This window comes from Manis pentadactyla, chromosome 3 (genome assembly GCF_030020395.1).
Source record: "Manis pentadactyla isolate mManPen7 chromosome 3, mManPen7.hap1, whole genome shotgun sequence".
NCBI classification, from domain to species: domain Eukaryota; kingdom Metazoa; phylum Chordata; class Mammalia; order Pholidota; family Manidae; genus Manis; species Manis pentadactyla.
In genome coordinates, this window is record NC_080021.1 from 147,708,941 (window position 1) to 147,722,300 (window position 13,360).

The window sequence follows — 13,360 nt, forward strand, 5'->3', positions numbered from 1 at the left end:
TCTTAATACCTAATGAGTCAGACTGTTGAATAAGGAATGTGTTATTTTTTTCTTTCCTAATTCTATCAGCTATGATATCTTTCATAGTCTATAGATTGATCCTTAAAATTCAAAGCAAATACATAGAATTTACAACATTTAATGTGCAAGTATTACTCAAGGAATAAACTAAACACTGTGGAACCACAGAGGAGGACTTGTAAGCCTGTTACCAAATAGACGATACTAGAAGATAGGCATCTAAGCAACAGGGTCAAATGGTTTCTATTTTCTTTAACTCTCTGTATTGCTCCAACTGCATCTTACCTGTGCTTTGGATATGGGTCATACTAATTTTCAAACATAAAATTTATTTTTCCCTTTGCTCATGAAAGAAATTTGGGAAGAACAAAGTAGGTGACAAATAATCCCAAACAGTCCTGTTACCATTTAAAATAATTTCCTTCCAGTATTTTTATGCACAGATATATTTGTGTGTGTTTGCTAGTCACTATTTAAAAACTTACAGGTCTTTTGAGGCACACTGGGCACCCTAGAAAGGCCCCTCAGGAAAACGCAGGGAGGCTTAAAGAGACACTAAGAGTGAACACCACTCCTAGGTTGTCTCATTGCCCAGAGAGAGCGCTGTCACTTAAAAAGCCAATAAAAAAAAATCCCTTCCTTTTCTGTGGAGCTAGGAAAAAAAGGACATTGCATCAAACAGATTCTTTTGTGGGAGGAAATAGGACCACCAAAAAACTTACCAAAGTTCCCAAAAAGCTGCTTAGTTTTTCTAATACAAGACATGACTTTGAGGTTGGCACTTATTCAGCAGGAAACAGAGGCTGCACTGTATGAGGAAGGAATGAACTCAGTGGGATGTGCAACGGGGCGGTACTTCCAAAACACAAGGCTGGCGTGGCAGGCAAACCTGGCGTTGTGAACACCTGGGGTCTGTGACAAACCGGCTAGTTAGACCTGAGCTGTCTCATGTACTCTAGTGCCTGTACTGGCCTTGAAACGTGGTGAGTGTGGCCAGGGAATGGAATTTTCAATTTTATTTAATTGTAATTGATGCCACTCTAAAATTTATAAAATCTAAATACAAGAATTTCTTACAAAAATTTACTGTCCTGATTGATGTGTGCTTTAGGGGCAAAATAACACACTGGATTTCGAAGACTTGGTACAACAAGACAAAGAATGTAAAATACCTCATTAAGAGTCTCTCATATAATGATTACATGTTGAAATGATAGTATTTTGGATATATTTGGTTAAATATAAAATTTGATTGAAATGAATTTCACCTGTATCTTTTTACTTCTTTTATGTGCCTGCTGGCAAACTTAACACCTATGGCTTTCCTGTTTATGTTGGAGAGTGCTGGTCAACTTACTCTATAAAACAGTCCCTAAGAAATATAGAAAATAATTTAAAATGCTTTCTTTCTCATGGACCAATTATGTGTCAGATATTATTATAAGTGCTTTGTAAGTGCTGTTGCAGTTAATCCTTATCATAATCCAGCAATGTAGGGGTTATAGTCACCATTTTATAGCTAAGAAAACTGAAGCTTGGAGTGGCTAAGTGACTTGGCCAAGCTCACACAGCTGATAAATAGCAGAGGAGGATTTGAGACCATATCTGTCTTCTTTCTTTTTATTATGCCAATTTGCTCCTTCTCCAAAAAGAATTAGGAGGCTGACTAGACTGATCTTTATCAAGACTGAAGCTTAGAGATGAAAGGTGCTAGTAAGTAAACCAACACTGAATGCATTTGGCAGGGGTGGGGTGGGGTGAGGGGGGGAAGAAACCACAGATAATCAATAAATCTAAATAAAAATATATTCCAGTATCAATGAATGTGAAGAATTACCTGCCTGGAAACTTCCCTGACCTGCCTATTTCACCTCTGATTAAAGGTGGAAACACAGGTACTCTCAATACCTAAAAGGGATTGGAGTGCAGCAGATTTCTAGCTCTACATAAACATCAGATCCAACTCCTTACCCCACATAGGATGGTCTGAGCTTCTCTATGGTATTAAGAGGCTACCTAGTTCATTTGAGCCGTGTGTTGTTCTCTTACAGAATCTATCAACTACCTGGCTTTAGCAATGAGCAAGTCATCCATTCAAGGAAAACATCTCTAGGTGTTAAATCTACTTGCATACCATAGCATAATGGAGCTGAGCCTGAGGCACTTAAGATAAGTGAATGATTGGCTATATGGAGAGAAATAATAAAGATTAGGGAATAGCTTCTATCCATCAGAGGAATGAATCAGGGGGATTAAATATAATTCAATGGTATTGCCTACACAGTAATCCTTGACTGGTGTACTGCCGGTCAAAAATCACTAAGAAAGCTCTCAAATGGCCATTTTTATTTACTTGTATCTGAGCCATCTTTTCTAAGGAGAATTTTATTTGGTTTACAAACCTTCCTTAGCCAAGATGGCATCCAATTTTTCACACACAATCGTAGAGATCATGCAAATAGCAATCAAGTGTTTGGGAGTCAAACTAAGGGTGATGATTAGAAGGTTATTTATTAACACATTTTTTTTCTCTTTTCTTTATATTGAGAAGCCCTGTGGGCTGTTACTTATGCCATCCTTCACTCTCTTACCTCAGTCCACTCCTACATTCCGTGCAGCTGTGGGCTTCCGTACAGACCTTGCAGTTTTCACTGCATTTCCGGCAAAGATTTTTTTCTGTTTTAAAAAAAAATTAACAAGGTTATAAATCAGTCATTCAATTGGAGTCCATAAAATCATGTGGAGATATCTACTATTTGCTAACATGTGCAACGGTACACTTGGCCTTGAGCTGAAAACTGCACAAAAAGCCTCACACTCATATTTGCTATCACTTCTCAGCAAAGCAAATACAGGTAGGAATTGTAGCACTGGGAGGTATACCTCAGAAACATCTACCATTTTGCAGACAAGAGAACTGCAGTTGACTTAACTGTCAGTTGAATAGTTTATTGGCAGTTTTTTTCTTCCCATTGTCTCTCCCAAGCAGGGTTCCCTAATTTCCAACAATGAAAATTCCACTGATGAGGCTGAGGAAATGCCTTGATTAAGGGTTGAGAAGCAGTGTTTGCAACTGTGGATGGAATACAGACCGCCATGCTCACAGCTTTTAGGACTACTCTCATGAACTATACTAGAAAAGGGAACCTACATTGAAGATTGCAAGGTAAGGGTTTTTTCTTGCATTGTCTAGAATAGTGTCTTATTAATTATTCAACTGCCATAAAGTATATGTTGTTGTTTTTCAGGTATTATACATATTCTACAGGATAGAAGTCTATTTGAACAAATATGCTATAGATACTACCTTTCCTGTTTAATACCAAACACAAGGTCCCCATTGGAAAAAAAAACAACTGTGGTTCATTATATTAATAAGTAAGGCCTGTTTACCTTAGGCAAAATTTTTCTGGAGATTCAATACTTTCTCTGAGATGCATGTGGATTATAAGCATGTATATGCAGAACTGAATGAAACTTTGTTTAAACTTGGGTTTTCTGGTTTCTTAGGTTGTCTAGAAACATGAAATTTCAGTGTCCTTATATACATGGTGCAACACCCTTATTAAGACAAATTATTGCAAATTCATAAATAAAGCAAAAGATAGCTGTAGTCCTTCTCAGGGCCACACCAGAGCACTGCTTAATGGGTAGGTGTGCCAAGAACTATTTAATTCTCTAGGTAATGTACCTTTGTTTGTTAATGATGGTTCATTAGGGCCCAAACTCTGGTAAGTTGCAAAGAATTTCTGTCCATTTGAAAAACATAAGCCAAATTCTAGTTGTACTGCCATGTTGGAAATTACTCAGTTTGCCTCTAACTCAGCAAATAGATTTCATTTTCCCTTTCCTAGTGATTATATAATGCTTGATAGTCTTTGATCCCATTTATTACCTTGTAGGTTCTTTCATTAATGGGTTAAATAAGTCTTTGGCACATGTCTATTGAAGATTTGCATTAAGGTAATGTTGTTTAAGCTTTTTGAAAGGTACATGTTGATACCATACAAGCTTGGTTACTACCCGTGGAAAGCTTACTTATAAGGTTGCCTCATGGCTAGTATCTGGGAACCTGGAGTTCACGAGGGTTCCCTTTGCCCTACCTCATAGCTGCTATCCTTCTAGGAGTCTGGAATTTTGGTATGCACCAGGCAGAGGGTGCCTTCAGGACAAGAGCCCCAAAACAGCTCTGGGTGCCGAGATTCTAAGGAGGTTCCCTCGTAGACTACATTTCATGCATGTTGTCACATATCATTGCTGGGGGAATGCATTGCATCCTGTGTGATTCCACTGGGTGAAAACTCTTAGAAGCTTGTGCCTGGTTTCCTCCAGACTTTTCCCTTTGCTGATTTTACTTGGTATTCTTTTGCTGAAATAAGTCATAACTGTGAGTACATGAGTATAACTATAGACTGCATCTTATGGGTCCTCCTAGGAAATCACTGAATCAGGGGATGGGGTTGAAGACCTCCGGGCACAGTTCATGACAGGCATTCTTTTTTACAAAATAATTGTTAAGTGTTCTCTTAAAAATATGGCTATAACCTATTTGTTATTAAGTGAACCCTAGGTTTCCTGAAGGAGGAATACCCCTCCCAGAGTCAACCAGATGAAAACCTTATGCTTCTTCTCTACACCCAAGCATTTGAAAAGAACTCACTGGTGTCCTGATAAGATCCATCAGGGCAGTGAGTCACACAGCCATTGGTTTCTTCATTCAGGAAGTATCCATATTTACAGGACAGGCACTGGTCACCGTGGCTCCCAAAGCAGGACTCACAGTTAGGGGCACACTTTCTGCATCGCTTCTTGTCAGCATGGTAGTGGCCAGGGGGGCAGGTGGAGACACAGATCCTACATTGTGGAATGGTAAGAAAAGGGGGCAGGGTCACCAGAGACACAGTCTCAAAATCTTTTTTTAAACCATGATTGTACCACAGCATCCAAAGGGCCCAATTCTGTTGGTTACAGCTTTTTCCTGTGTAGGTGCCGAAGCAGCAGAGCACTTACACAGTATCACGTAAACACGCCTTGGTCCAAACCACCTTCTAGTTTGGGTTTAAACAGGATGATGGTTAGAAAGGGAGTCTCAAGAGGAAGATCGTGGCATTGAGTGGAAGGGAAAATACATGTGAACTGCAATTTTATGCAGAAAGGTCTCTAATAAGGGGTTACTCCTGCTTTTGTGTATTTGTCATATGGATCCTGTGTGTGGTGGTAGTTGTATGCTATTGTCTAAATTAATATAAATATTTTCAGTGCTTATGATAAACTTTAAAAATGAAGGTTTGCTCATAATTGAAGAACAGGGCTTTATTGATTCATTAACAAATATTTACTAAGTACCAAGTAATGAGAGGTGGTGCTACAGTAGCCAAGGGCCTTTCCTTTAAGGAATTTACATTCCAGCATGGTCGTAAGTACAAATGGAACATGTCTGGGTGACTGGAGTGCGATTTACCACAAGTCAGTTCCCCAAAGTGAGTTTCCCTGAAGGAGTAGGGAGAAGGTGGCAGGCTGTGGGAGACATACCTGCAGGGCCTGGCCTCGGACGTCAGTTACTATTCCATGGCCCTCTCTGTGGACACAGCTCAAGGCAGAGGCCAGGGGGCCTTAGTGACAGGGTCCAAGCAGGTCTGCCTCAGTGTGCAACAGTGAGACTGAGCAGGGACCACCCACAGCAAGGGCTTGCACACTGGGCGGCGGGTGATGGCCTCCATGCGACCCGTGTGCTGGCATTCTCATGAAGGGCAAATGTAGCTGTAGCATTAAATATCCCAAGGATGGAAAAGTCTGGAGGGGAAGACCAGGCGTGTGCAGAGCTAGTCTCTCCCCATCACCTCTTTCCAAATGGGAGAAAAGGTATTTGCAGCTCCCTAACACATAGTTGCAGTTTGTGCCCTGTAGCTCAGTATCAGTTTCACCACTGAATTACACACAGAGGGGTGGGCTGTGCAGTGGCATCTTGTCTGTGCTGAGGTCCTGGTGGTAGAACGTCAGACACTGCCCGAGCACCCTGCAGTGACTCTGTGGCAGCTCCTGGGACACGCTGTGGGGGTCTGAGCTGGCCTTTCTCTTACCTGGTATTGTTTTTCAGCTTGTAGTAGTAGTGCAAACAGTCATTGCAGTGGTCTGGTCCCGGCCCTTCACAGCCGACCTCACTGCACTCGGGGTCGCAGGGACCTTTCCAAAAGAATTAGAACACTTGGAAGAAATGACTTTAAAGCAGGCCAGCTTTACTTTGAATAAGATAAGACTTCTTTAAGATGGAGGAATAATGTTCAAAGTGGCTATGACTTGACTTTCTTGGGGAAAACCTCAATTACCTACATATCAAAAATGGAAATCCGAGTCACAGCCTGATCTTTAAAGCACATTTGGCTGCCTTGTGGCAGATAGCAAATACTTCAGAATTCAAATGAACAGTGCCACTGTTGCAAATGGGAAAAAAAACCTGACTACAATTAAATATGCATAATGATAAAAATGTCAGATTTATAGAAAAATGAAAAGTTAAGCTGTTGACAGAACAGAAAAAAGGTTATTATTCAATGCCTGGACCAAATTGCCTGTCTCATCCAAGGTCATTAAAGCCGCTGAATACCTCTGAGATAAGCTGTAGCCAGCAAGAAACAACACCATGGCATCTGGCACAAGCTTATCAATATGTAGTCTTGGATTGCAAAGCAGGTACTTGGGGCACAGATCATAGATTTACGATTGCATCCCATCCGTAGGCTGATGGGCAACTCAACAGAAGAAAACTACACATAAATTTTTAAAAATGCAATCTTGCTTAAAGAATTCCAGACCTGGGATGAAGGTCCCTAATCTCTCCTGGTTACCTGTCTGGCATAAAACTAGAGAGAATACACAGGCAGAAGGAGGAATGCTAGAGAGATGGAGCTATTTTATGATTGATGAAAAGCTTTCTAATGACATAGGCTAGTTGTAGATATTGTACTTGCTTGAACTAACTCCCTTTTCCTTGCTCTCCATATTTTAGGACATTTAGTCTCATAATCTTCAAGCTCTTTCCCATTGAACATTGATGTGACTTTAACTAGCAAAAAACATATTGCACAATATGTACAAACAGTAAGTCCAGGGTGCCAAAAATGTTTTAGGACTTTCTGTTGAAACTTGGTCTCCTTTAGTCATTACATAATTACTGAATTGAAACATAAAATGATAGAACTGAGGAGGATGACTTAGAGAACAATCTAGTCATCAAATACCTTCATTTTTTCTCTGATGAGAAAATGGCTTTTTCAAGAGATATAGTGGTTTTCCCATTATCATATGGCTAAGAGAGCTGGGTTCAACATAGTCCAGGTCTCCTACTTAGGTGTAGTAAATTACGTGCTGGAGATCACCTTTTGATCTGAATGGAAACAAGTCATTTTGAAATACTGAAGACTTGAAATACATACCTGATTGATTACAAGAGTCATTTGACAGCAATGTTTATCTCTATCTCCCCAAAAGCCTTAAAACTGATCACTAAATTAAATTCCCTAGCCAGTACAACTTGGGACATTTTAGCTGCCTGCCATGGTTCTTGAGGAGAGTCTCTCTCTGCTGTGTAAAGGTTGAAGTTCAGCTAGCAGTGAGTCCCTGGAATTTGATGAAACAGTATAGGGATCTGATTATGATAATGCCATCTGTGCCTCTAGAAAAGCTGACTTTTTAATGAAGGTGAAAATCACAGCTCTGAATAAAAGGAATCATGGGTGATTCTAAATTTTCACCAGATGATCTCTACAATTAAAACCCCCCAAAATTTATTCTTGATATGTGCCAAAGGGCTCTGAGCAGCATTCACACACCATGCTGTTTCTTTTATAATTTTAAACTGTTCCAGATGCAGTTTAGTAATTTAGGTTTGCAGGGTAATAATGAAATAATTGTCTTTGTTCTCTCACAAGTGCCAATGTGGACATATTGGAGATGTAAAGAGAAAAAAATCACAAAGATGTATGACTGTCCAGAATTTTTTTTTTAATGTCTTTAAGACAATTTTTGACACAGTGAACTGCGCATAAGCAAAGGGTACAACTTGATTATTTTTGATACATATGTAACTCCTAAAACTGTCATGACAATCAAGACATGGCCCATATCCATCACTGCTAAAAGTTACCTGGGGCTCCTAGTGGACTGTCCAGAATTTTAACCAAAACTTGAACTAGATACCATAAGGCACATAGTAACAGGTTACTATTATGCTCCACTTATGTTTTTGGATATACATACTTTCTATCAGAGAAAACAAAATGGTTTGTTACTTGTATCATAAATAATAATGCTACAAGCACAAAGCAAAGTAAGATAAAACCAAACACTCTCTGGTTGGCTTAATTGGTCTGAATCATCCAAGTCTATTATTGACTCTAGGATACTATCTATATAGAATAAAAGGAACCACGTGCATATTTAAGATATTCTGTTAAGGTGATTAGTGAAGTACTTTCATCTTTAGTAACTAGAAAAAGAATCTGAGCTGCCAGAAAAATAAAACTCTTGTCTAAAGGTACATTAAACTGCTATTTAAAAACAGTTCTCCATCAGGAAAAGCTTTGCTCATTAAATGTTAATGATCATAGCTCAGAAACAGCAAATGCTTCTAGAAGTGGTAGCCAATGCAACAAGACAGGAATCAGAGATATACTGAAAAGGAGGAAAAAAAATTGCAAATGATATGACTACATTACCTAACTGCTCCCAGAAAACCATTTCTAAAATACATAAGCAAAATGGCCAGATATAAGGTAAATAGGCAACAGCCAATAGATTTCCTAAATACCAGCATTTACCAGTTAGGAATAACACTACATAAAAATAAAGATTTCAGTAAAATGGGACATGTTATTGTTAGAAAGACAGTATATTGTAAAAAACAGTTCTTCCCATGATACTGCATGTAAATTCAAATTAAATTCCAATGCTGAAAACAAGAAGCAAATGTTCAATGGATATTAAAATATAGAGGGCTGCTACTGGATTAAGAATTATTAGATTGATACCACAAGAGACCCTGGTATAAGAACTTACTAAATTAATCAGGGATGGTAACTCAGCCCGTGTTGTTAGTCTGTTTGGAACTTCTTCACACTATGTATCATAAATCAAAATAAGTTACAGATGAATTAATGGCCAAATGTAAAAGTCAGAGATAATAAAATTCATGTGAATATTTAGCTGATTTTAAAGAAAAAAACTGTGAAAATGTCACAAATGTTATCTGAAGCTATAAACCCTATCTTTCAATTTTCTTTTTCTGTCAAAACACAACACAAAACAAACACTACAATCTTTTCAGCAAATACACTAGTCACCCTTTATTCTTGGAGGATACATTCCTAGACCCTGAGTGGATGCCTAAAACCATTTAAGATACCTAACCTGTATATACATAACCTATGATAAAGTTCAGTTTATAAATTAGGCACAGTAAGAGATTAAAAACAATAACTAATAATAAAATAGAGCAATTATATAACAAGTTATAGTATATCTATAATAAAAGTTATGTGAATGTGGTCTCTAAGTATCTTCTTGTGATGATGTGAGGTGAATGACGTAGGCTTTGTGACCTAGTGTTAGGCTACTACTGACCTTCTGACCATATGGTCAGAAGGAGGATCATCTGCATCTGGACTATGGTTGACTGAAACCATGGAAAGCAAGACTCCAGATAAAGGGGGGCTACTGTATGAGACAGCATGAGAGATGGTAGCATTTAGAGTTCTTATAGGTAGGTAGGAAAACTGCTGCCACTTTAAATAGAAAAATGAGTGAAAGACATTTGTATTTAATTCAGAGAACTACAGAGAAAAAATGTTTAGATTTACTGGCAATCAAAGCTATTAAAATATAAAAGTGTTCTTTTTAAAAAATTTTTTTCCACTCAATGCTGGCAGGAATGAGTGCAATAAACACTCACAAAGCTGGTCACAGTGTAGACTGGTGCATCATATCTGGAAATCAATGTAAAAAAATGAATCCTCACTCTAAAACTGATTATTTCCTTTGATGTAGTAATTCTCAGACCAGAATTCTATTCTAAAGAAGTAAAGATACTGACAGACTGATAAGTAATGACATTCATCCAAACCTTGTTTAAAATAGTCTAAAACTCTAACCAAGGTATACAACCTAGATTATAATTAAATAAACTACAGTACAATCATAGGGTGGACCATTATGCTGTCTCTTAAATATGTGTTCTAAGGATATTTGACAACAGGGAAATATGCTAATAATATATTTAAAGGAAAAAGGATATAAAAACTGTACAGTGTGGGTTTACCTTTGAGAGAAAAAAAGAATATTTGAATATATACATGAATACACATACAAATATTTGGGGGGATGGAAAAGAAGATGGAAGAAAATGTATTAGAATATGGGTAGAGGTTATCTCTGCATAGTGGATGACACTCAAGCTTTCTTTCCTTAGCCTGTGTCCCTGTTGGAAGCCAGCTTACCTGCATAATCCTCTGCACCATAGTCATCGGTAGGGTCTTCAACTCGGCTATAGCGGACACGTTCCACTTTAGGAAACTCGTTGGTTGGTGAGTATGGCTGCACGGAAGTGCCATAGAGGACCAAAGACCATTCTTTCAATTTACCTTGGGAAATGATAATGGAACCATAGTATGACCAACATTCATTTTTGACCTTTATTATTTCCATAATTCCTTCTCACTGAAGGAAAAGCAACAGTAGGAGAATTGTGAGAAGCAGATTCATATGAATGACTATATCAGACACACGGCTAGAAGTGCACATTTTCTACCATATGCAGAATTAACTAGTTAGTAATTCACATACCACATATATTGAGCACCAACTATAAGACAGGCCTTAATTTAATCAGTATTTATAAGAAGACTGAGAAAGAAACATACCTCAGATAGCTAGATAAGAGAATTCTAGAATGTTACAGAAGGCTTTGTTTTTCTAGGTTTAAAAGTCTTATTTGAATTTAAAAAGACAAAAACAACTACTTTGGTCCATCTGAATCCTGAATCAATCATTCAGTCTTGAGAACACTATTTGTTATCCTTTTGACCTGAACTGTCCAATGGTAGCCATTAGACACACTTGGCTATTTAAATTTAACTAACATTTAAATATTCAGTTGTTCAGCCACATTTGTGTTCTGACCACATTTCAAGTGCCCAATAGCCATATGTGTCTAGTCGCCACTACAGTGCACAGCACAGCTATAGAACATTTCCACCACTGTAGCATGTTCTGCTGAACAGTGGTAAAATAGAGTGTTTTCTGGCCAATGGTGTTTTGAGACACAAGTCAAGTTTTTACCTTCTTTGGGTAGCAGGTTCTCAAGGAATATTTTGCTTTAGTTCTTATTTATTTCTTAGTTTTATAAAACTAGTTATTAATATAAAAAATACAAACAAAACAAGCTGTCTCTAGGCCATTAAACTTAATAAGATTCACATAAGGAATCAACCATAAGCAGAAGTGATTAAGACAAAACCATTAAAAACATGGAAATATACTGGTAGGAAGGCAGGAGCCCCTTTAGGGTCCCTTGGCTTAATATAAAGGATCCAGGCAGGGCTGAGGCTACAGCTCTGCCACAGCCCAGAAAGTAGTGAACTTCAGGTATCAGCTAATTCACCTATTAACATTTGCAATTACCAAACTAATGCTTATCACTTTTAAGTCCTTCCCATATGCCAAGTAAGTTTTATCCCATTCAATGTTTACAAACAACTGTGAGGTGGGTACTTGTATTCCCAATATACAGGTGAGGAAACTGAGGCACAGAGATTAATAACTTTCCTGAAGGAAGACATATTAAAACCCATCTGGGAATTCTAGTTTAAGATGGAGATGTAGGAAGACCCTGAACCCACCTCTTCCTATGTACTTACTGAATCTATAGCTACATATAGAACAATTCACTTTGGGGAGCTCAAACAAACAAACAAACAAAAACTAGGTAAGCAGCTCCTATACATCAGGAAAATAAGAAAAAACCCATAGGGAGTGGTAGGACACAATCTTACCATAAGTCCCATCCCTGGAGGGACTCAAAACCCTTGGCTTTTCCTTGAGGAGGGAAAAGTTGAACCCCACATTGGGCACCCCAACTTTTAAGGCCAGTGGCTAATAGATGAGCTCCCAAAATATCTAGCTTTGGAAGCCAATGGGGCTTGTGTCCATGAGACCCACAAAGCTATAGGAACTGAGTAGTTCTTAAAGGACTACTGTGGGTGTACTCCCTACTCCAGGGCCCAGCTCAGAGGCAGGTGACTAAAAAGCACTCAAACTCCCTGTGAAAGAGGCTTATTTATCTTAAAGCACTGGCCTGAGGAAGCAGGCATTTACTTTAACATACAGCTAGGGGCTTAAGGGAATACTCCCCCAAGACAGGCTGGTAGGTACCATCTCTGCTCTATTCCTCATCCTTGCTCCACTTTGCCACTGTCTCCCAGAAGGGAGCCTGTGCACTTATCTGGCACCCCAATTTTTGCAGCTGCTGCCTAGGAGACACCTTCAGGTTGCTGGCTCTGGTGGCCACTGGGGGCTTACAGGCAGAGGTCCCATAGACTTATAAGTCCCATAGGCTAATAACTGTAAGCCTATAATTAGACTCAGCAAGAAGAAGAGAGAGAGGACTCAGTTAAAATCAGAAATGATAGAGGAGCTGTTTTAACTGATACCACATAAATACAAAGGATCATAGGAGACTACTATCAACAATTAGGAAGCAACAAATTGGACAACATAGAAGAAATGGATAAATTCTTAGGTACATACAGCCTACCAAGACTGAATCATGAATAGAAAATCTGAACAGAGCAATTACTAGTGAAGAGGTTGACACAGTGATCAAAATTCTCTAGCAAAGAAATGTCCAGAACCTGACATTTTCACTGGTGAATTCTACCAAATATTTCAAGAGGAATTAATACCAATTTTTCTCAAATTCTTCCAAAAAATAAAAGGAGAGGGAACATTTACAAACTAATTTTATGAGGCCAGCATTGCTGATATCAAAACCAGAAAAGGATGCCACAGGAAAAAATATGATAAACACAGATGCGAACATCTTCAACAAAATACCAGCAAAATAGATTCAACAATACATTAAAACAATCATACACTATAATCAAGTGGGATTTATTCCAGGGATGCAAGATGGTTCAACATCTGCAAACAATCAGTGTGATTCACCACAGTAATAAAATGAACCATAAAAATCATATGATCACCCCAAAAGATGAAAAAGCAGTGACAAAATTCAACATCCATTCATGATAAAAACTCAACGAAGTTGATAGAGAAGAAATGTACCTCA

The 13,360-nt window shown here is 38.4% G+C and overlaps 1 protein-coding gene across 6 annotated transcripts in view; it reads right to left on the reverse strand.

The window, feature by feature from the left end:
- PCSK5 (proprotein convertase subtilisin/kexin type 5) overlaps nucleotides 1–13,360 on the reverse strand; it is a 452,855-nt gene that overhangs the window by 171,031 nt on the left and 268,464 nt on the right. For all 6 annotated transcript variants that reach the window (XM_057498570.1, XM_036893448.2, XM_036893449.2 and 3 more), the window contains exons 14-17: nucleotides 10,512–10,655; nucleotides 6,102–6,204; nucleotides 4,682–4,875; nucleotides 2,613–2,697 (exon numbers count right to left, since the gene is read on the reverse strand). In XM_057498570.1, the coding sequence (XP_057354553.1) occupies nucleotides 2,613–2,697; nucleotides 4,682–4,875; nucleotides 6,102–6,204; nucleotides 10,512–10,655 (526 nt within the window). The remainder of the gene's footprint in view (nucleotides 1–2,612; nucleotides 2,698–4,681; nucleotides 4,876–6,101; nucleotides 6,205–10,511; nucleotides 10,656–13,360) is intronic.